This window comes from Rousettus aegyptiacus, unplaced genomic scaffold (genome assembly GCF_014176215.1).
Source record: "Rousettus aegyptiacus isolate mRouAeg1 unplaced genomic scaffold, mRouAeg1.p scaffold_m13_p_15, whole genome shotgun sequence".
NCBI classification, from domain to species: domain Eukaryota; kingdom Metazoa; phylum Chordata; class Mammalia; order Chiroptera; family Pteropodidae; genus Rousettus; species Rousettus aegyptiacus.
Window position 1 is genome coordinate 55,763,087 of NW_023416290.1, and position 23,732 is coordinate 55,786,818.

At 44.3% G+C, this 23,732-nt stretch overlaps 1 protein-coding gene across 1 annotated transcript in view; it reads right to left on the reverse strand.

Annotated features, from left to right (window-relative positions):
• Positions 1 to 288: 288 nt before the first annotated feature.
• The window catches only part of LRRC6 (leucine rich repeat containing 6), a 52,196-nt gene continuing 28,752 nt past the window's right edge, over positions 289 to 23,732 (reverse strand). Inside the window, exons 9-12 of the mRNA XM_036233045.1 lie at positions 22,442 to 22,511; positions 21,637 to 21,732; positions 7,849 to 7,934; positions 289 to 656 (exon numbers count right to left, since the gene is read on the reverse strand). Of these exons, the coding sequence (XP_036088938.1) occupies positions 470 to 656; positions 7,849 to 7,934; positions 21,637 to 21,732; positions 22,442 to 22,511 (439 nt within the window). The 3' untranslated portion in view covers positions 289 to 469. The remainder of the gene's footprint in view (positions 657 to 7,848; positions 7,935 to 21,636; positions 21,733 to 22,441; positions 22,512 to 23,732) is intronic.

Here is a 23,732-nt window from a genome sequence, read left to right on the forward strand (position 1 = left end):
GGGGGGGGGCGGAGCGGTCACCCTTGGCAATGGCCTAATGTGAGGGCTGGAGCCATGCAGCAGACAGTGGACCAAGGCCAGGAGCGTGGGCCTCGGAAGGGCATCCGTCCTGCTACCTGACCTAGCAGGGTGCTCAGTACACAGGAACTGGAGTCGGGGGACGCAAACATTCAGCCCTTAACGGTGTCATTTTCTGGTTGTTGAACTGCATTAGGTTAGTGCCTTGATTTACTGAACATATTCACTGGCCAACACTTCGTTCTGGACGAATGACAAGTTATAGCATATTGAAGGCACGCCTTTTAATTTTAAACTAGTTTAAGAATATTGCTGTAGAAAGTAGAAGCTAAAACATTGGAGTACTGACATAGATAAATAACTCTGTGTTTACCCCGGAAGTGACATGCATGCCCTCTCTGCCCTGAGCAAAACGGGGTCTGCTGGGTCCCGGTCAACGCAGCCTGATGCCTCAGATCAGCGGGGGCACGTCGGGGTTGTCTTCAAAGTCCGGATCTTCCTCACTTGGTATAATTTTGGGTTCCGACCGGACCCTTCTGGGCACGTGCGTCTCTCCTTGAACGATGTTAGCCACATCGGGGAAGGAATGCTTGCTGGGATCCACTTCTAGTTTTTCAGTTGGCTTGCTTCTATAACAATAAGAAGGGCCAATGGAATTGTTACGTCACGTAAAATTAAATTGCAAACAGATTCAACTCATTCATTTATTCGGCAACCATTGGCAAGTGCTATCTCCAGAACACAGAGGCGAAAAATAAGAGACCGTCGCTGGTTTCGAGTAGCTTGGAGCCTTGCAGGAGCAGGAGTCTAACCCTTAGCGTACCGACGTGCTGAAAAGTGCTGGGGGCTGTACCAATGCGCACAGCTGGAGGAGAGGTCGGCCGGGAGACTCTGCTTACCCCTCGATGCCCTGCGGCCAGGGTCACGAGGGAGCCACCCCAGGCAGGTCTCACTCCTAAAATCGGGCCTGCGGACCTTGCCGCGGCAGACGATCCGGACTGCCTTGGTTTGGCGAGGGCATTTATCCAAGTTCAGCCCACCTCTTCCTCCTCCCACAAGAACCTGCTCCCACAGCCCCCGCCAGCCCTCTCAGCGATGGCCGTCACGCACCTGAACAAGGGGCGGCCTCCACTGGCCAGCGAGCCCCACTGTCACGGTCACGGAAGCTCCATGTAACACAGGCCTCCAGGCTGCTCTCCTGGGAATTTCGATTCCGCGGGCCTGGAGCCGGCCCAGTAACTGGTACGTATATAGAGTTACCCAGTGATTGTGACGATCGGTCACATTATTTCACTACACCATTCACTCAGTCCGTCAGTCAACAGAGACACGTTAAGTGCCCACTATATCCGGGCGCCCCGCGATCCCACGGTCTGCCGAACAGACGGGCTTCCTGGTGCCCTCTCGCAGCGCAGCGCAGAGCTCCACTGCGGAACGTGCCACGCCACCCGTCCCCTTATTGGTCTGTCCCCCTGCTGGACTGGCACCTTGGAAGCAGAGATTTTTGTCTTTTTCATCTCATCTCTGTGGCACACAGCTTTACTGAAGAAATGCTTGTTGAATAAATGAAAACAAATCATTCTGTACTGTTGTTGGAAAATGAAATTAAATAAAAAATTATCTGCGACCTATAGACAATCCCAGTTGATCGAATTCAGGAGCTCGGACTGATGGCCTCAGACTAGATTCACGCAGGGGACGCACTTTATTGTGGGGGGAGGGGGGAGTGTTCGATTATCTTTGGGACAGATAAACTCTGTTGTAACCCTTCCCTTCAGTTCTGTAGTCTGCTCAGCCCCTGAAAGCATTAGCATTTCTGAGTATTTTGACTAATAACAGACCTGAAGAAAAATACGAAGTATACAAGAAGCATAAGGTCGCAGATTCTGAAGATCCGCACTATAACCCATGCAGGAAGTTATATTTTTCAAAGACCTATATTACAGTTATTATTCAATACAGCTGTGCTTTTTAATTACTATGTTCTTTTCTAAAAAGCTATGATATCAGTGGCTTAATGAAGTAGATCTCTAAATTCGGCTGTTGTAATTAAGTTGTCCTTGACTTTGAGGAAAAGAAGCCTATCTCACTCCCAGGCATATCTCCAAGGCCATGACTTCTGGATCTCAGTAACAAAGACCACGCTGAACTAGGATACAGTTTCTGCAGCTCGCCTACCTTGGAGGTTGCGTGGGGTCATTTCGATGCAGGACTTTAATTTCTCATGAAGCTCTGGGTAATAAATAGCCAGTGGCCAGACATGGGCGCTGGAGGATCATTCTAACCCCCCAAACATGGAGGGAAGGGGCCTTTCTCCCATGCTGATTCCTGCCTCAGCGTCAGAGGCCTGAGGCGACAGAGGCCCCTCACTGTTTGTACCTACCACCTGGCGGTCAGAACCAGAACCTCTACGATCTAGTAAGAATAACTGGAAGACAAAATGAATATATTTATTACCACGGAAGAAAGCAAAAAAATAAAAACAAATAAAAAAACCTAAAGTCTTACTAAGCATTTAACACATCAAAGATTGATTCCTTCTATTAAAGAGCATAAGAACTTTGTCCAGCAATGTGGTGGGCTGGCAGATTGGGACCAAGGGCTCCCATTTCCAGCTGACACCTTGCCTCAGATCATTAAGCCTCTGACCAGATACTATGGAACTACCAGGTTAGAATTCGGTGAATGCAGGAACTCAGAGAGGACAGTGGGTCCTGGAGCCACCTTTGCCCTGAGGGCATTTGCTGAGCCACCTAAAGCTGTGCCTCGGTCTTGCTGACCTTACGGAGTTGAAGACAGAGGTCAAGGCCCTGAGCATGCCAGGTGGGCAGTCTAACCCTCTTCCCACTACGGGTGCGGTCCCCTGAAAGAGTGAATAAGAAGCCCGCTCTGCCCGCCTCCCGGGGAAGCTGTGAGGAGAGCTGTCCCGATGGAAGCCCCAGCTTGTGAATTGTCACCACAAGCTGGGGCTTCCAAAGGTTTATAGCAGCTAGTTGTTAAAAACGTTCAGTCCTGAAAATAAAGTGGACGAGATCGCCCTTGCGGTCAGCCCCAAAGCACATGCCAGGCTCCCTGGCTGAGCACCCCGATCTCTGAAAAGCCCCCAGACTATGCTCTGCAATGGAGCAGCTCGCAGTCAAAAATAAACAAGCAATCAAGGGAAAAGGGTACTTTGCAGGAGAACCAGCAGAAGCAACAGAAATAGAAACATAAAAACTTCAGATATTGAATATGAAAGCATGAATTATAAAACCACTACACTCACTATGCTTAAATGAAATGTTTCAGACTTAATAGTTACATGTTGCAAACTTTCCCTCCGGGTTTGGCAGTAAGACAAAGATGCCTGCGATCACCCTAGATTCAACACTGCACGAGACTCTTTCCCTACGCAGTAAGGCATGAAAAAAAAAGGTACAGAATTGGGAAGAAACTGATCATTCTTGGCAGATACACAGAGAATCTAAAAGAACTAACGGGCAAATTAATAAAATAATAAGAGATGTTAGCAAGGTTGCTGGGTAAAAACTTAAACAATGTAAATTACATGGTGTTGATGGTTGCGCGATATTGTAAGTATACTAAAACCATTGAGCTATATGCTTTTCGATGGCTAAAACGGTAAATTGTGTTATGTGTACTTTACCACAATAAAAACTGCAAATCTATATACCAGCAACAAACAAACAAAAAAGTACACATTTATGATAGCATTGAAAATATCTCGTCTAAAATAAAAATTAATCAAACATGGAATATTGATGGAAAATTTATAAACTTTTACTGAGACATTAAAATAAGACTAAAAAAGAGATGTCGATATTTTAAGAATTGTTCTCAATAAACTGTTCTATATATCCAATAGAATTCCAAAGAAAATACCAATACACTGTGTGTGTATGTGTGTGTGTGTGTGTGTGTGTGTGTGTGTGTGTGTTTGAGAGAGAGAGAGAGAGAGAGAGAGAGAGAGAGAGAGAGAGAGAGAGAGAAACAGAAACATGACAAGTCATTTCTAACATTTATATAGAAATAACACAAAGGGCCAGGAAGAGCTAACTCTTCAATAAGAAGAATAAGTTGAGCGGACTTTTACTGCTAGTTATAATTTCCTAGAAAAATTAAGGGAATGGAACACCATATAGTCCAGAAACAGACCTGCACATATGCGGACTTGTTGATCATTATAGAAAGTATAACTTTTATAACAAGAGACATTGGGACAGTAGGGTGTCAAAATAGGAAAAAATTAAGTTGTCCTATCTTAACAAAACTGTCGGACCTTAAACAAAAATTAATTCCTAGTGGGAAATGTGAAAATGGAAACCACAAAGGCTTATAACATAAGACTACCTTTTTGATGTCAAAGTGAGATAGAATTTCTAAAACAAGAATAAGAAAGCATTAATCATTTAAAAGTGTAACAATTTTGATTATTTTAAGAATATGGTATTCTGTTCATTAAAAGAGTCCATGTGTGACTCTGGTTTCTGAAAAAAAAAAAACTACTAAATTCTGATGGACATCAAAGAACGAAATAAACAGGGAGACATCATGTTTATGGGTAGGGAGACTCGATATGTCAAGATGTCAGTTCTACTCAACTTGATCTATAAATTCAATCGAATTCCAATAAAAAAATCAGCAAGTTATCTTGTGGATATTGACAAACTAATTGTAAAGTTCGCAGGGAGAGGCAAAAGACTCCGAACAGCCAGTGCCGTATTAGAGGGGAAGAACAGAGTTGGAGGGCGGACGCTCCTCAACTGAAAGACTTATTATAGAGCCATGGTAATCAAGACAGTGTGGTATGGGCAAAAGAATACAAAGAGTAGATTAATGAAACAGAATAGAGAGCCCAGAAATGGACCTCCACAGATGCAGTCAACTAACCTTTGACCAAGGGGCAAAGGCAATACGATGGAGCAAACATAGTCTCTAAGAAATGGTACCAGAAGTACTGGACATCTACAGTCTAAACCAAAAAAAAAAAAGAATCTAGATGCAGAACTTACAACTGTCACAAAATTAACTCAAAATAAATCATCGACCCAAACACAAAAAGCAAAATTATAAAAACTCCTAGAAGACGACATAGGAAAAAAACTAGAAAATCTTGGGTACGGTGATGACATTTTAGATTTAACAGCAAAGGTACGATCCATGAAAGAAATGATTCACAAGCTGGACTTTATTAAGATTAAAAACTTCTGCCCTGTGAAAAATAATTTTGGGGTAATGATAAGACAAGCCGCAGATTGGAATATTTGCAAAAGACTTCTGATAAAAGACAGTTACCCCCAAAATACAAAGAACTCTTAAAACTCAACAATAAGAAAACAAATCATGTGATTGAAAGATAGGCTGAAAATCTTCACGGACACATCACGAGGGTAGACGTGCAGCTGGCAACAGGCACGTGAACAGATGCTCCGCTCCCTGTGCCATCAGGGAGATGCAAATTAAAGCGAGACGCCCCTCCACACCTACCGGAATGGCCGAAACCTAGAACACTGACATCGCCAAATGCTGGTAGGGTTGGAGCAACGGGAACTTTCATCCGTTGCTGGCGAAATGCAAAATGGTCCAGCCACGGTGAAGGCAACTTGGCGGTCTGCTGCATAACAAAACGTACCGTTACCACATGACCCAGCGCTCGCACTCCCTGGGATTTACTCAAAGGAGCTGAAGTCTTACGTTCGCACAAAAACCTGCACACGATGTGTACAGCAGCATTCTTCATAATTGCTCCATTTTGCTGTGAACCTAAGACTGCTCTAGAGAAGAAAGCCCCAGAAAGGCCCCGGAAAGAGAGTAAGGAGGCAAGCTCGAGACCGGACCGAGTGTTCTAATCCTGGTTCCGCCACGCACTCAGCAACTTCGTGATCCTGGGCAAATTACTCAATCTCTTTGAACCTCAGAACATTAGTAAGAACAGGACTCACCTTGTAGTTATTTTGAATATGAAAGAGAAGACAATGCCTAGCAGCGTAGAGCACAGTGCAGGCACTCACCACTCAGCAAACCATCATTCAGTGTCACGGGACCACAAGAGTTCGCTGACTCAGTTACCTGGCCCCCCAAACGTGACCCCCATCCAGCCTCGATGAACTAAACCTCACCCGCGTGGCTTTCTGCTTCCGTCCATTCCGCCTCCACAGCGGGAGGGAAGGACGGCCCGGTCTGCGAGAGGGTCGAGGGGCCTGTCCCGGTCCAGGGACGCCCTGTGCACCTGCCGTCCCGTCCCTCAAACGTCCCACCTGCCTGGCCTCACGCCCGCCTGCAGCCTGAGCGGGCGGCTGTTCGGGTAGTGGGCTCCCCCGGCCAGAGGCTGAGGCGAGGTGGATAACGAAGCTTGTCAGTGGTTCAGGAGCGTCACGAACAACCTTCACATTCTCTGTATGGTCATGAGGTGACCATTTCTCGTGATGAAGATGAAGAAGGCTCTTCAAAAATAGCACGGAAGGCACCACTAAGGAAAACGGGGGAAAGACGTCTGTAGTCATCAGGCGTAACCACGGCGACGATGGTTTTCCTGGGGCCTAAAAACCGTCTGCGGTGACTCGGCTTCGCCTCCCTGCAATTCCTCGCACATAGACTCAGACTCTTTACGTGTGTGGACGCTGCTGGGGGTTAATTATGACCGTGAATACTCACAATAGTCATAATACCCTTGAAGCTCTGTGAATTGCACACGTACCTGAAAGGGAATCATGGAGCTGGGAAATACACGCGTGGATTTCCAAGGTTAAAAGCAGCGCCCCACCTTCCAGTAGGAATTCAATTCTATACCTGTTCGCCAAACACATCCTAGGCTTGAAAATCCTACAGAACTTCCACAGTTGCCTTTGCAAATACAGGCGCCTGACTGCTTGCATTACGCAAGACACAAATATAGCTCTTGCTCAGGTATTTTTGTAATGATAATTCTGGCGCATACATTTGTATCACAAAGATAGTTCGCCTTGGTTCAAAATAGATTTTACCATCTGGATGGTAAGAGTCCGGAAATCCTGACCGGGAGCAGGAAAGCTGGAAGCATTGGGATGTCCACTCTAAGGAAGAACCGGGAAGTCGCCGAGAGCTTGGTCCAGCATGCTCTGCGGGATGTCACCGCTCACGGGAGGTGGGCATTGTTCTGAGGGTCTCCAGGGGCCAGAGCTAGAATCTTCAGTGAGGAATCAAGGAGAGCCTGTCTCGCGCTGAGAAACACCCAGAACAGGGTGACAACTCTCTCGAGGGGGTGGAGGTCCCGGTGGGTAAGAAGCCAACGCGAAGGCCAGAGGTGACCCGACATGAGGGCCCACGGTGGGGCCGCTCGGCCCCTGACGCCTTGAGAGTTCTGGAGTCGATGAAGTGACGTGTGGGTCGTAAAAGGGACGCAGCGCGAGGAGCACCGCGAACAGGGCTCGGCGGTCGTCCCGACACGTCACAGCTACGTGACCTTCGAACATTCTCAACTTCTCTTTCCCTCATTCTCCCCATCTGCACGCCGAGGACTAAAACGGGGCGGGGTAAGTGTGTCACAGCGGGGAAAGCACGCGGCAAAGTGCCCGACGCAGAGCGAGTGCTCCGTAAATGTCAGCGGTCAGCAGTGCTGACGTCACCGCGTGGGGTCATTGCACAGGAAACTGGGACCCGCGTGTACGCAGACTTATTTTTAGGAATTCAGAGCCCTGCCGATCAAGAGTCTGAGTTTGGGGCGTGAACATTAACACTCATGGCATGAATCGTTTAAAACCCTTAGATAACTATCTTTTCGGAAGGTGCATTCCAGCCATCAGAGGACAGTGAAGAGGACAATATGATAAAGCCAAACAGGGGCGGGGGTACCTTTTGTTTGTTTGCTCTCGGCTGCTGTCCGGCGTACATTTCACAGGCTTGGAGGTCTGTTGGCCACTCGCGATTACTCCTCCCACCTAAAATAAAAATACGGCATGTACTAAGTAGTATACTCCTCTCTCATACGTCTTTAAAAATAAATACCACATGTATTTATATGTATATATGTTTAAGATGCTAAAACGTTTTAATTTGCCCTGCATCGTCCACGGCGGAGTCTAACTTTAAGCCCCTGCACGTGGTTTGGGAAGGCTGTACCACACATGGGCTCTGTTCACGGAAGTCTTACAAAGCCACAAGCTATGATTTCACTGCCAAAGGCCAGGCAGGGGAATACAGCGAATCGATTCATTTAGCAAACATTTTCTGAGAGCCGGCAGTAGGCCGGACACTTTCGGGGGTGTCGGGGACCCGGGTGTGACTGAGGTGCCACGCTGTGGCGGAAGGCGCTGGGGCCCCCGCCTTCCCACCTGCTGGACCCTGGATCCTTCCCCTGTGAAATGAGCGAGACGTGGGAAGAATTCTGTGATTCCACTACATCCTTTAAGCCAGATAACCTCCGTGCTAAGCGCGCGAGGTCTCGATAAAGAAAGCGGAGCGACTCGATTCAAAAACACGCGGCATGGGTCATTCGGATCCAGGATGCTCCCTCGGGAAACCCAAACAGGGGGCGGTGTGGGGAGAGAAGACAGCGTGTGAGCGCTCGGTAGACCCGACAGCGTGCCGGGCACGTGCTCCTTAGGCTAGCTAGGCATTTTACGTATTTTACTCCTTTAACCCCCCACTTCCCAATATTCCTATGAGACAGGGATGACTCGTAGGCAGAGAGAAGGAATTTAAAACCCTTCACCTCACATTGCCTTGGACCACTGACCGGGGCGGGGGGCCCTGTCCTTTGCTCGTGAGGAAGAGCCATCTGGAGCGGGCATGCACACCTCTACGTCCGTCAGCAACTCCGCTTTGGTAAGAAGGTACCTCATTTCCCTGGCATCTCACTGGTGGCAGCCACTCCTCTGAACGGGGAGGGACACCTGCCACTCTTTGTCTGTCCCGCCTGAGACTCGACGTGTTGCACAGCAGTGGCCGAACCCGTGCGAGCGATCAGGGAGAACGACGAGGCGCGGGCTTGCAAGGCCGTCACCAGCCCGGCTCCCACGCGCTGGCTCAGGCGAGCTCGCGGGGCTCGCCAGCCGCGTGTAGAAGGGAGTCAGGAGCCCCGTTTAGTCTTAATCCTGAAGCAGATGCTCTGGTCCAATATTTACTGGACCTCTGCGCTGGAGCGCCGGGCACTTAATCTTATTAATAGACGGGGTCATTTATTTCCCATTGACTAGCTTTGTGGTTATGTGCCGCACAGGTCACAACCCTCAGAAGCCGCGCCCATTGTCTATCCCGCGTGCATTTCAATAAATGATGGATGGACAAACGAAGCTACGAGTCCTAGTCTGCGGGACTGTGCAGCAGACTCGGCGAGCTGAGCGCCCTTATGGATAATGGGGTGATACGAGAACCAGCTTTTTTTTAGATAGCGCAGTTGTATATTTTTCTATCATATTTTAGAAAAATTCAATCTGTGTGATTTAGCTCAGCTCCCTTACACAGAACATGAATGTCAGCTGGCCTTTCCCCTCCCATAGACCTCCCGGGAGGGTCTATGTACAATGCGGAAAAAATGATCCGCTTTAAAGCCTGTCTTTTCTGTACACTGACTGAAGAGCCGACTGGGGGAAAAAATGCCCTTAAGCATCACAAATGGTTTGTGCAATGGCCAGACTTTTGCTGAGACTCCGGAAGAAAATAATGATGAATACCGCATGCACTAAAGACAATAAATTTCAAGGCTGGAAGAGGTTGCTCAGAAATGTTTTAAGAGAGGTACAGTCTGCATGACAAAAACTTCTAGAAGAATACGGAGCAAGAATCAGCAACTCAAGGCACCAACGTGATGTTTGCTGAATAATTAAAGATGGTGACTCATGGAAAGGCTCACCTAACAAAGCAGGTCTTTATTATCATCAAATACAGTTTATCTTGGAGGAGGCTAATTCTAAAACGTTTTATTGATGCTTTAAAGTCTATCTCATGCCATAATTTCATTGTTTTCCATTAATTCCTTGCTGGCCAACAATGTCATGTTTTTGGATGTCACTATAGCAGGGTATGAGCGTTTCCATCCTTTTCCTACGAAACATAAATGGCTTTTCTGCCTTTTCTCTAACTGAACGAGTGTGATGAATACCAACGCCTCCCCCGCCTCCCGGCCTGGCCTTCGGGAGATGGAAACACCTCAGTTGCTACTGATTCCAGCTCTGGTTTATGAAGTCATATTAATGTCGAACACGAAAGAAAGATGGACTCGCGGAGACAAAACAGAGGGGCGTCCGAGCTGAGGGGAGCGGTCATCCGGGTAATGAGCAGCATCTCCGGGAGATGGTGGGACCTCCGAGCCCCGGCTGCACGGTGTGTGCGGGGCCACACTGCCCGACAGAGCCCTCCGCCGCGGTGGAGATGTCCCGCGCTGCCCAACGTGGCTAATGCGCATTCCAAGTGCGGTCGGTGCGACTGAGACATGGACATTTTAATTTCATTTACGTAATTTTAATTTGTATTGACCAAGCCAGAGAGTTGGGAACAGGACCCAAGAAAGGCCCAACCCCATACGCGGGCTGCCCGGTCCCCCCTCAGGAGGGGAGGAGACCCCACCCCTACCCATCGCCCCTAGTTCATCTGTGGTCCTCGAGCTCGTGCTTTTTCAGTTCTGGAAGTCTCTGCTCCTTCCTTGACACGTCTGGGACCTTGAACTCTACGTGAGTGGGAGAAACCAGAGCCTACGTGTTCCGATCTCGCTGTTCTATGTGGTGTCTAAGGCTGCTCCCAGCCCGACTTGGGACAACTCGGAAGGACCGTGACCACCCAGAGCTCGCTGAGGCGCTGGCGGGGGCCTCTGCCAGGCCTGCCGCACAGCTCGACCTCCGGTCCCCTCCGTCCCTCCCACAGGCCTCGACCTCTAGGCTGCTCCCTAACAAACACTGTGCGAGCTCATCTCCATCTCAGAATCTGCTTTCTGGGGGCCGGTGGCACCTTAGCACCTTTCTTATTTTTTTAGTATTTTAATTACATTAATGAGGCCAATGTTTGTTAAAATACATTAAAATATCAACTTTAAGGAAAAGGTTCTCGAGCCAAAAAATACAAGTTTTGTATTGCTTCAAACGTGAAGCAACAAAATGTGAAGACTAACTAACAAGAATGGGAGCATATGCATAATTAGAGTCTTAAAACACCCGTTTCTAACACTGTCATTTGTCACATAATAAGCTCAGACAAAGATTCTCTGTGTTTATGGAAATGCAAATAGAATCACAAATTTGGAACTTTCCTTCACAGAGAATTTGCTGTGTACCAGAATCTAAATGTGTTTCTTATTTTTAAAAGATATTTTCAGCTCAGTTAGTTTCAAAGGTTCTTTTAAGTTTAAAAGTTAGAAGGAATTAAGAAATCAACAGCAAGAAAAATATCGACACCAAGATTCACATAAAGAGCAGGTGAAACACTCCTGCTCCGAGGTCCCGTTTCCCAAGCGGAGGGTCATCGACCGACTCAGAGTCCCAAGGCACCGGAACACTGGCCTTTGGTCCCCCACTGCCTGCGGTCCAGCGCTACCCTCCTCTAGAAAGTCACGTTCATTGACATCAGCCAATTTGTGCATTTGTGCTAAGCGTGTTTGAGAATGACTGATGGAGAGGTCGCGAGGGCAAAGTATGTTTAATCAATTAGATGATGTGGGACAAATGGTTTCCTGAGTCCATAGAGAAATGTAAGCCACCACTTGGAAGTGTAATTGTGGGACAGGTGCGAAAGTACAGATTAATGTCTTCATGATGCTAAACATTATTTTAACTCTTACAGAGTCGTGAAATTGAGAGTTGGGTGTGAATACGGAGGCAGCAATGGAGTCCACTTGTCTACAGAATGCAAAAGTCTGTCCTAAGGCTTTCCTGACAAATGGCTCCCCAGTCCTTGCTTAAATCGTGGGATGGAGTCTCAACACTTCCTGCAGCAGCATCCTGCATCGAGACCATCTATGTCACTTGGACGAAATTTATGTGGTCGCTTTACCAACCATAAAAGTCACAAATACAACAAACCCAGACTCTGTGAACGGTGTAAAAATACAGTAAAGAGATGCAAAGAAGAGAGACCTAGTTCCCAATCTTATGTTTAGTTCGAACCACAGAAATGACCAATATCTGACTATTTTTGAACTGAAAAACACTGGTTTCACATGGTTCAACTTAATAGATACTTCTATAAAGTTAAATAAGAATGAGCAAACGATCGTTCCATTTCAGGCGAAGACTTGCTAGTGGCAGATCAAAAGAGGGAATGGACAAAGAACGTGGAATATCATCGGAGACAGTTGTTGAGAAAGAAAACACGAAACAATCGACCTTTTAACTTTTTTGTGCAAGTTTACCCTGGCTTCTTAAATAACAGCATTCATGAAAATCAGAAATAAATTTCTCTTAGATTTTCACCTTGTACCATGGTTTCGATTATTACCTCCATTAAATCTGTTCAAAGAATTATTTACTGAGTACATTTTTCTGTGCTGCACATAGGACTGAGTGGTAGATATGGAATGATAGATTAAAAAATTATCCCTGGTTACTCCATGGGGAATAAAGACACAATGTATGCAATAAGACACACTGAACAAAGTGCTATTGATAGATACGTGCGTAGACTCTTATGGAAGCCCACGGTAGGGACACCTCCTGGGCGGCATGGGGGACAAGGATCAAAGAAGGCGTACTAGAGGGTTCGAGGTTTGACATGAATTTTAAAGAACAGGTAGGAATTTGCCAGAAAATGGAGGTCATGCAGAGATGAAGAACATTCCAGGGAGAGAAAAAAGCATGAACAGAGACAGGAAGGTAAAGGCCCACAAGAACTAGCAGGGCATGTCGGACAGAAAGTAGCTGGAAATAAGGCCGAAGAACCAGGCGAAGGTCAGATCTTGGGAGACTTCATTTCAAGATGCTTGGACTCTGCACAGCGGTGATGGGAGCCTTTGCAGTATTTTTCCCCCTCAGTGATGTAGTTAATTCACCTCGGTTGCAAGAGTGCCGGTCTAAATGCGCCCTTCTTACTTTCATTAGCCAACGTGTGTGATGTAAACAAGAACACTGAGTCCAGTGGAGTGATGGCTTTTGAAAGACGTATTCTCTCCTCACTAGGTTAAAAGATACTTTTCCTTTTAGACTATGCCAGTGGAGCTCCTGCTGCCATCCCCCTTTCCCTTCTCTACTCTGAAAATACTAACGACAATTTGGTGGGAGAATATCTAGACGTGCGTAAGGGCCAGGGGGTTGCTCGCAGGACCACTCGCATGTAAACCGATGATGGCTGATGGAGCTGTGCTGGGCTTCCGCTTGCCGGCAGACTTCAGGCATGCACGGCTTCTCTACCTTCCCACTGTATCACATGAGATGGATGGGTTTCGGACTCGGCATTCGAGATCGGCTAGCACTGATCCACCCTCTGAAAAGGGGTCATTTGCCTACAGTACAATTCACTAAGCAAAGTTCTCCAGAGAAGGTGAAAACGAAAGTTCAATGGATATTGTCCTTAAAAAGAATTGACATTAATAACTGACTTTTTTTATACTCTTTGGTCCAGGCCTCCGTGATTTTTAAGAAGGGTGTGATTCAGCGTCCTAACTCAGGAACGGTCCTGAGCCCATTTGCCATCATTTCCGTGTCTTGCCCCGATTTTACTCTGCTCTGTATGTCACAGGGAGGTGGGACCCTGCGCGTTCATTACCCAGCTGCTCGTACCATCTGAATTCCAGCTGGGCTTGGCCCATCTGAACAAGGTTTTTATATGGAAATTGACAAGCCAATTCTTAAATTTATATAAAAATACAAAGGACCCAGAACAGCCAAGATGATCACGTAAAAAAAGCTACAGAAGTCAGCCTTCAGGCTTCATTATAAAGCCACAGCAATCCATGCAGTATGGTATTGGTGTAAGGATAAACAGATGGATCAATGGAACAAAATACAAAGGCTATAAATAGAGCCTTACTTATAAGGGTAACTGATTTTTGACAAAGATGAAAAAGCAATTCAATGGGAAAAGTAAAATATTTTGGTGCTAGAACTGCATATCCATATGGGAAAGAAATGAACCTTGGCAATTGCTTCATATCCCGTATAAAAAAATTTTACGTGAATCACAGACCTAAAGATAAAAGCTAAAATGATAAAGTTTCTAGAAGGAAACGAAGGAGAATATGAAGCTAAAGAGTTCATGGACAGGAAATAGGAAGCAACAACCTAACCAGAAATAAAATAATTCATGTTAGAATTAATCAAAGCTAAAAACTTCATCCTATTTCAAAAAAAAAATAATAATCAAGTGACTCGCTGGGAGAGATAGTCAAAAGACACTAAATCAAGATAAAGTACGAATAAGTAGTCTTGGGGTTTCATTCTTCAAATAACATTTATTGGGTACCTACTAAAAGACAGGTACTATTCCAGACACTGAATAAATCACGGTCTCCACTATCATAAACCTTACACTTAGATGTGGGACGACAAAACGTACAAAACTGAACACATAAGGTCACTGTGTTTGGTGATAAACGCTGCAATAACAATAAGCCAGGTCCTGTGGCTGGGAAAGATTCGTGAGGGCAGGTGACCCTGGCCATGTTAGCTCTGACGATCAGGAAGAGAGCCCGTGGAAGGGTAACATTTCAGCCAAGATCTGCATGATACGAAGAAAACAGGTGAGAGAAAGAGAGAAAGAGACTGAGTATCCTTAGCCAAAAAAAAAAGAAAGCCAAGTACGAAAGTCCTGTGGGGGGAATGAGGCTTCTGCGTTCCAGGAAGAGAGAGAAAAGCCGAATCTGGGCTATAACGAGAGGAGGAAAGCGGAACGGGGTACCAGAAACGCAGGCAGAAGCCGGCTTGCACGGAGCCTTCTGGGCTGCAAGGAGATCTGAATGCTATTCCAAGTGCTATGGAAAGACGCTGGTGGGTTTTAAGCAGAAGAATAAAATAAGCCGATTTGTATTTTAAAAAGGTCCCTCTGGCTTCTGCATGGAGAAAGAATCAGAAGGTGGAAGAAATAGAAACGAGGAAACCAGTGAGTGGGGGTGTGAGGCGTCCAGGTGAGGGACACTGGCCTGGACAGGGCTGAGGCAGGGAGGTGGTGGGGTATAACCGGCTCCTAAGACGAGACCTGAGTCCCGGATGCAGCCCGACCTTTGACCTGTGTAGAGGATGGGGACACTTTCTGAGACGGGAAAGACTGCGGGAGGAGTGCGTCTGCAGAAGAAAACTGTGGGTTTGTTGGGCCATTCGAAATTAGTCATGCTGATTACGTATTCAACTGTTTTGTCAGTCCAGGTGCCTACGAGTGCCTGATTATGAAGCCTACACTCACACTTTTTATTTTCTAAACAATATATAATTATACTTTTAATTTCCACTGTGGTTTATAAACATTTTAGGACAGTATTTTGAATGTCCCCATTTTATTTGTTGGTTTACTCCACATTTTATACTCAATTAAATTTCTATTGATTTCTATGATTTGTTTCTTTGGGAAATGAGAATGAGGTTTTCATAGGGTTTTGTCTATTATAAACTTTTAAAACTTTCTCAATTATATCATTCAAATAAATGGTTTTACTTTTTGCTGTTCATATCTATAAAAGATGGAAATTGGTCATAAACCTAGTAAAGATGAATCTTCGATTTTTCCTTATGTTTATAAGAGGCTTAAATAATGTACAATCTAGCAAATAAAAGGCATTTGGTCTTTATTTTATGTCATTTTTTGTTACTACAGAATCATCCTTGTTCTGTGCAATGCTACTGTTTTAAATTCTATCATGTCTGATATTAATTTTGCCATAACGACTAATTTTGCTTGTGTTCACTTAATGTAGCTTTACTCATTTTTTTTTTTTTACATATTTCCTGTGTCTTTCATATCCAGGTGTGTTCTTGTAAGCCAGATAACATAAGTGACTTTACCTCTCTTACTTTCTTACAGATTCTCTGCTTTTTCTGTTTCCTTCCTCAAATTTTTTTTTTTATTTTGTGTAGCTGTATTGACTTTTGCTTGCATTTATTTTCTGTAATGCTTTGTAATTTACACATCTTTATTTAATTCCATTCCTCTTCCCTGAAAATATTTATGTTAAACATCAACATAAATAAAATGCAAATTATACATTTGGGAGCTGTGAAAGAAAGTGTTTATATGGTCGTTCTCCCCACTCGCAATTTTCCTATCTTCATGTTTTAATATAAGTTTTATAAATCACACAACTTCCTTTCTATGTCATCTTCACTACTCTTCCAAAGGAAACAACTTTTTGAATCTACTGAGACCTTATTTGAAACATTTACAACCATTTCTCTAAGACTGTGGAACTTGAGTAAGGTGACAGTGTCGCAGCGGTGGAGGGTGGAGGGCCGAGGGGTGCGGTGGGGACCGAGAGCCGGGAAGCCCTCACTGCCAGTTTGAGGCAACACATCAGGGAGGTGTCGTGGCCTTGATCCTGAACCTGGACCTGTGAGCGGAAGGGAAGATTAACGAGAGTCTGAGCCTGTCTGAAGCTGACACTTCTCACCCGGGACGAGGGCTGATGTGGGTCTGTGGGGCGCCGGTCAGTGCAGCCAAAAAGGAGAAGACAGGAAGAAGGACCTAGGAGGCCCACGCCATTTTTTCTCTTCCACAGTAATTCGCACAGCACTTTATTCATACTAAATGCTTAATAAATTTTTGATGAATTGAGTAAATATTTTAATTGATTCATTAATAATTCATTAATTGTCTGAAGTTTTTCACAGTTTTGCAGAAAGTTTTCTACTTCTGACTTCTAGTACCTTACTTGCATGTTGTGATAACACAAACGTGCTAAATAATTCCCTCATCTGATATTAATAACATCCATATAATTTATTTATGGGTACATCATTATTTTTGCTTAAGTGTGCACATTTAACATCTTGCTCATCCCTCAGAAGTCATTTCTAAAAATGTCTCCACATTTTTTTCTTCATAAAACTTCCAAACTGTCTAAGTCCATTAGATACCAGCCGGCCTTGATGGAAGCCGGTGATTTGCTCTGGAGGGTGGGGGAGTGGAGTCAGCTACCAGGCTGACAGCGCTCAGCAAGGAGGCCCAGCCCGACAGCTGACAGAGACGGCCACTTCCTAACAATCCTTGCGTCAACTTCAGAGGCACTGGGTCACTTGTAAATCATCCATCTCCTTACATATCTCTGGTGTTTACACTGATTCATCAATTATCCGTAATTCTGGTACTCAACATTTGAAGAAGCAAAGTTCAGAATCCCATAAAGGAATGTTACTATTACGAAACTTTAGAATCGATAAGACATTTTTATTTTCCTCTGGCATAAGAGTGTGTTTATATGTATATACACATATACATATATCTCCAAACTTGTTGATATTTTAGTAACTTCATTATTTCTTAACTGCGTTCTTATTGACTTTACTAAGAAAAGCACATAATTCACTGAGCCTATTAAAACAGATTTCTTTAAAGGATACAAGATCTTTTTCTACTTAAACTTGAAAGATCACTAATCAATAATATTAGAAAATATATAAATTACCATTGGCATATTATTTAAAAATCTTTGAAGAGATAAAAATACCCATGTAAGTCAAACATTTCTGAAGGATATTCTATCTCAAATAAATACATACTTGGCAGCAAAGACGATTTAAATTTTGAAAAACGATTTAAAAAATAAGAAGGATAAGAATACTGGTGTTGATTCCAAAAGCAACCTAAATTGAGAGAATTTTAAAAAGTGCAATTATTGATATTTATATGTAAAATCGGTAAGTTACAAAACACAGTGACGTGGCTTTAAAATGAAAGTGGAAGACATCTAACTAACAACGGTTTCTTCAAAATCCTTTCATGCTTGCGAAGCACAGTCTCATCTTACAGTCCCCGTGGATGATCACCCACAAACATCAAGGACGATAACGATTTTTTTTTTTAAAGAAATATCCTTTTACAATCTCGCTAGAGTCTCAGTTGGAAATATCCTCCATTCACATGAAAAAGGCCATGACTATCTTGCTTGGTCTATGCCAGCACCAGTTCAGTGGGGTGTTTACACCACCCTCACCTCTGGCCTGCGGGCGACACCTCCCATCCACCAGAGTCTCAGGGGCTGGCGCACTGCTACCCCAGTCCACCACCTCCCGGGCAGTGCACTGGCACTGTCTCCTAGAATCTTCCCACCAGGGTGCTGGCTCGGCCGAGCACGGCCTATTGGCTGCCTTCCCTTCCCCACTGCCCGCGGCATCCCCTTACCGCCCAGCAAACCACGGACTCATATCCCTGCATTAGGTTCTGCTTCTGGGAAACCTCAATGTAAAACGGTGTCTCAGGATTTAATACTTATACAGTGACTGTGGGGCTCGGGAGGAGGAGCAGCAACCTGGCATAACGAGATTCCAAAACACTGACGGTTTTTACTGGGTCCCGCTCACGTCTCTAAGTGTCTAGTTTAGCTGTGTGTGCTGGGTACTTACTTGAAAAAAAAAATCAGTCTATCTGTCTATCTGTCAATAATTTGAGTCCAGTGATGATGTTTACTTCTCCTGGAGAGGATTTCACTGGGTTTTGAGAGGCATTTGTGAGTAGTACTCATCTAAAACTAGCTTCACTCAAGTTAAAGGCCCGGTTTGGAGGCCATTTCACTAGCTGATTAGGCTGCAAGAACTTCTGAGGATCGGCTGGCTTCTCATCCACCTCACTCGTGAGTTACATAATCCCTCAGAGTTGCATCCCGAAGTGGGAATGCCAGTGCGGTGGGCTCCCAACTTTGACTTTTTCCTTCTCACCCTTGTCTGGTCACCGGTTTATCCTCTCAAGCATTCCTTCTGGGTCAGCGGACAGTAATTGCTCACTGTTTTAATAGGTATTGATATTATTAAGATGTTTTTAATATATGTAGCCCATCTTCCTAAATTTTCCTCAGTGTGCTTGTTGTTCCTAATTACCCACTTGGCAATTAGTGATGATGGGGCTCTAGAGATGTTATTTAAAGTCATGAGATTAGAAGGGGTCATGCAGGGCTGAGTATAAATAGAGAAGAGACAGGGCCCAGAATTGAATGACTAGATATGCCAATTTTCAGAGGCCTGGATAGGAGAAAGAACCAGAAGGCAAATATGGATGTCTGTTTTAAGGGTTTTGCTGTAAAGCAGCTCAAGGCAATAAATAGAGGAGTGTGTTTTTATTTTGTTCTGTTTTTGTTTTTAAGAAGGGAGATGATTCAGCACGTTTTCTAATATAAGATGCAGAGATGGGAAATTGAATGAAGCAGTAGAGAGAATGGAGAACTAACTGTCAGAGAGGGAAATGGTCCTTTCAAGGCAAATGGAAAAAGGATGCAACACACATCTGGAGAGCCTGGACAGATCACAGGCAGTTCACTAGAGCCGTCAGGAAGGAAGCCCAAGCGAGGGAAGATATGGTAGGTGAAGCATGTGGAAATCAACTTCTGATGCTTCTATTTTTCCAGTTAGAAGTTTTAGGAATGAGCTGAAGATGAGAAATACTGTAGAAAAGGGGTAGAAGTAAACATGGAACAAGACAATCTCGCCAGACAACCGGGCAGCCCTCGCTACAGACCCACTGGAAATGAACAATCAGAGACTCAGAGAGAATTTACGACGGGCATATGATAAGCATATCTGAACAGAAAGTACTGAGAAATACGTGTCCAACTAATCGGAAGAAGGGAGTCTGAGACCGTTTTTTAGAATCATGGTCTGTAATATTGACCTTAATAGGTGACTTTTACATTCGTGCTCAATGCAGAAGAATCAAACAGGATATCCACCGACCAAAGCTGTAAATATATTTTGCTGTTCAGCTCACATGGCAACTTCCTTAATCTCAGTTAATTATTCTGCAAGAACACCCGAAGGAAATCATGAAGCATACTCTTGAAGTGTTCCTGTAACATGTCAATTGAGAATCTAGATGGGAGTTTAATTTAATGATGAGATGCAAGCTTCTCAGTGAATGCAAAATTTCAGCTAAATCTTGTTAAGTTGGGCTGTGATGAGATCATGTCCCAGGCTGGTGATGGCAATTGTTTACGTACACATAACTTAGTTTGACCACATACTGAAGGCCAAGCGTAAACTCGGAAAATGTGATAGGGGAATAACCTCACTCAAAGTGGGAATAAAATCAGTAAATAAACTTCAGAAAATACATAGCAGCTATAGAGAAAAAAACTACAAAAAAAATACTCGAACATAAGAGTAATGCATAGAAAAACATACATTACGAGATATATAATTTTTATACTTTTTATGTGTATTTAACAGGAAAAATAGAGACAGATATAAAAACGGAAAGGATAATGGAAAAAGAATGCTGTGTTTATTTAAAAGATTCATAAGCAGTGACAGCAAAGGCTTCCTGATCAATTCCCTTGCACCAGCACTAGGGACACAAATCATGTCTTGATCTCCTTTTAGAAAATAAATACCATCCCATCTTTGGCTTTTCAGTTAGACTGGAAGTTTCCAAAAAACAAAACAAAACAAAACACCTGCTGATTGTAGTGTCATACACATGTCTATATCAAAGTACACAGGTAATTAAGTTATCTCTTAGATTTCTCTACAGGATATTCTCATTAGCATAGAAGCGTTTCCTTAATTTGTTGCAGTCACCAAGGACAATACGATTCTCACAGTTGTGTTTGTTATTTTTTTGCTTGACGACAAATTATATTTGCTGTTTTATTGCCTCAGAGAAAAAATACGTAATTGCTTACCTATATTTGATCTGTTGCGAAACTGGCTAGGGGCAAACGAAGGATTATTAAATCATTATAGAAGCCTTATTGGTTAATCGGGTTTGGGCTCTGAGCAGACATGCCTGCCCCATCCTTCTGTTCTTCCTCACGGGCAGGACCTCACTTGCTTGGACTGGCTTATCTCTTCCTCCCCTTGGAAGCCCGAGCGACTTGGGCAAAGCCGACTGCAGCCCAACCTCACGGCATGACGCAACGGTGACCAAACATAAAATAATAGAAACTAAACGAAGTACTGCCATCTCTTTGGCAGAGGCTGGTTCGATTGTCCAGGGTTAGGCCAAGCAAGGCTTGTTGGGCTCTTCAGCTAAACCGGCTTGATCAGTCCAGAGGAGCTGCTACCCCATGGCGACAGGAGAGAGCTCTGTGTCTCTTCCTCTGATTCATATCAAAAGCAATCTCTACCACTCCTCCCGCAAAGACAGCCGAAAAAGAGTTTTACTTACAATAACATCTTGTCCGTATCATAAAATAATAGGAAAGATAGCAGTATTTATTGGGTACTCACTATGCTTTGGATTTTACATGTATTATCTCTCTTAAGAATTATATTAGGACACAGAGGCCTAGGAAGGTTCGTAATTGGCCCGAAGTCCCAAAACCGGCAAGGTCAGCATTTGGAATTCAAACACATTCTTAGCTATCCAAGGCCTGCTCCGTCCTCCTTCACAGTTAGTTATCTGTGAGGCAAGTATGACCGCGGCGTAATCGACATGCTCAAAGGCACCTGCCCCACTGGGAAGAGCCACGCGCTTCACCAGCGCCGGCTCCCATCCACGCTCTGGCCCGCGGAGGCAGGAGAGGGCTGCGGAGGGAAGACCTGGCAGGGCGAGTCGCCGTGCGCCCCAGCCGGTGACATCACCTACCTTGGGCATGCAGACCACCAAGTGCCCAGTCGTCTGAGATCTTTTAGCGGAGCTGCTGTCAGGCTTGACTTCTGCCGGCAGGACAAGCTGAAATGGCTGAGAATGGACAGGAAGTGTCACGAGGGTGCCTTCGTCTCACACGAGAGAGCAGTCGCTTCAAGAGCATTTTCATTACAAATGTAAAATTCACCATGCAATTAAAGATGTGCTTAGACTTATTAGAAAAAAATATATGAGCTATGTTAGGTATGCATGAACTATTTTACCTACTTTAATAAATAGTCTAAAAAAAACAGTTATTAATCACAATGAAACACTCACTGGTCCATTTATGTTAACAAGGCTGATAAATAATTTAGAGACAAAAATTGTTGTCCTAAAACATCAACATATTTCCATTTTAAAGTCTCCAACCTACCTCTTAGGAATGCTCAGAATTAGCAATAACTATTTCAAAAATGATCAAATTACAGTTGCTATGAATGAAATTATTGACAATTTAAAATGAGTGTAGTATTTAAATGTAATTTTAAGCATAGGCTACCATATATACGATCATCAGCTTTGGAAAAAATACCAGTGCTATAGACACAGGTTAAAAATATTAATTTTATCAAACTACACCATGGTCAGCATCCATTACTGCTGAGTACCACTCCCATGTGCTTAAAAAATAGTCCTCTGATTGGGTTTCTCTTTTTCTGTTATAATACAGCAAAATGAAACAAAACGAAACTTTCAGGCAACCTGCCTTATTCCAAGGCTTGGCTTTCGAAATGAGAACGGTCTCTAGGGTTCTACTCACCTTTCCTTTGACCATCACTCGCACATAAGTTGGTTGCACATCAACATCGATTAACGAGGTATCCATATACCTTGAAAATAAACACATTAAACATACTAAATCCTGTGATTTTCAAAAACATTATGTTTGCAAGTTAATTTACAAATATACAAATTCATACTTATGGGACCATTTTAAACGAAGAGAGTTTAAAATTTCCATGCTAAACGGGTCTTCAAAAATTAGGCTTGAATTAATCCCAGACGAAAGACGAAAGGAAATTCAATATACCAGCAATTTCATTTTTAGACCCACAAGTTCATTTGGCATTGATTGTCCTGAACCCAAAAATATCTGGGGTCTCGAACATCGGAGGTTTGCAAAGAGCAGCTTGCCATGTTCTTTTGTGAATATTTTATTTTAAGCCCCCATGACCGACTGGAATGGCCAGGATGCTGCACCCGCTGTGCTTGGAGCCTGCGGCCAGCAGCCCCTGCCCGCAGGGCCGCTCCCCAGCCCTGCAGCTGTTCTGCGGCCGCCCTGATGCCATCTCCCCTGCGCTGGCTTTGCTTCTCCCTGTGACGTCACATCCTGCTGAGGAAGCAAAGCCTGCCGTCCATGGCACCGACCCCAGGATCAGAAGGCAATTATTCTCCTCGACTTTCTGAACAAATGAAAGATATAGATTTCACCTCGCTCGTTTCATCGGATGACGATTTTATGCATCTTAAAATATTGTGAACATTAGAAAATGCAGTGATGATGCGAAAATCACACTCAGGCAAGCAGGATAACTCTGAGGTCACCAGGATAGCAGAGGCTTCAGTCACACAGACCTGTGAGGAAGAACTCCTCCCCCTTCTGCTGTATCACCTTGGACCACATTCCTTAACCTCTCTAAGCCTGTTTCTTCATCTGTGAAATGCCTATCCTCTGAGACTGCTCTGAGGACCCGTGCACAGTGCCTAGTATATAATTAGTGTTAACAAGGCATCACTACATTTAATAAAAAGTATTCTAATAATCAAAAGTAGAGTCGAAGTTTCCTAAAACGTCACATTTAATATCTCCCACATTAATTGATTACATGTTCTATTTCATGCTTAGGGCCTCCTAAAATGTTCATCTTCCCCTACCTGTGTTTTTCCTCTGCTTAAAACAATCTGCCAGTTCTTTGCAGAGCTCACAGTTGCTTACCATTTGATTTTCAGAGCTCATGTCACTGACTTTCCCTGACTACACCACCAACCACCGGACTCACACGCCTTGAACTCTGCCCCTCTCCTATACAGTACTCTCCTCCCTCTGTAAT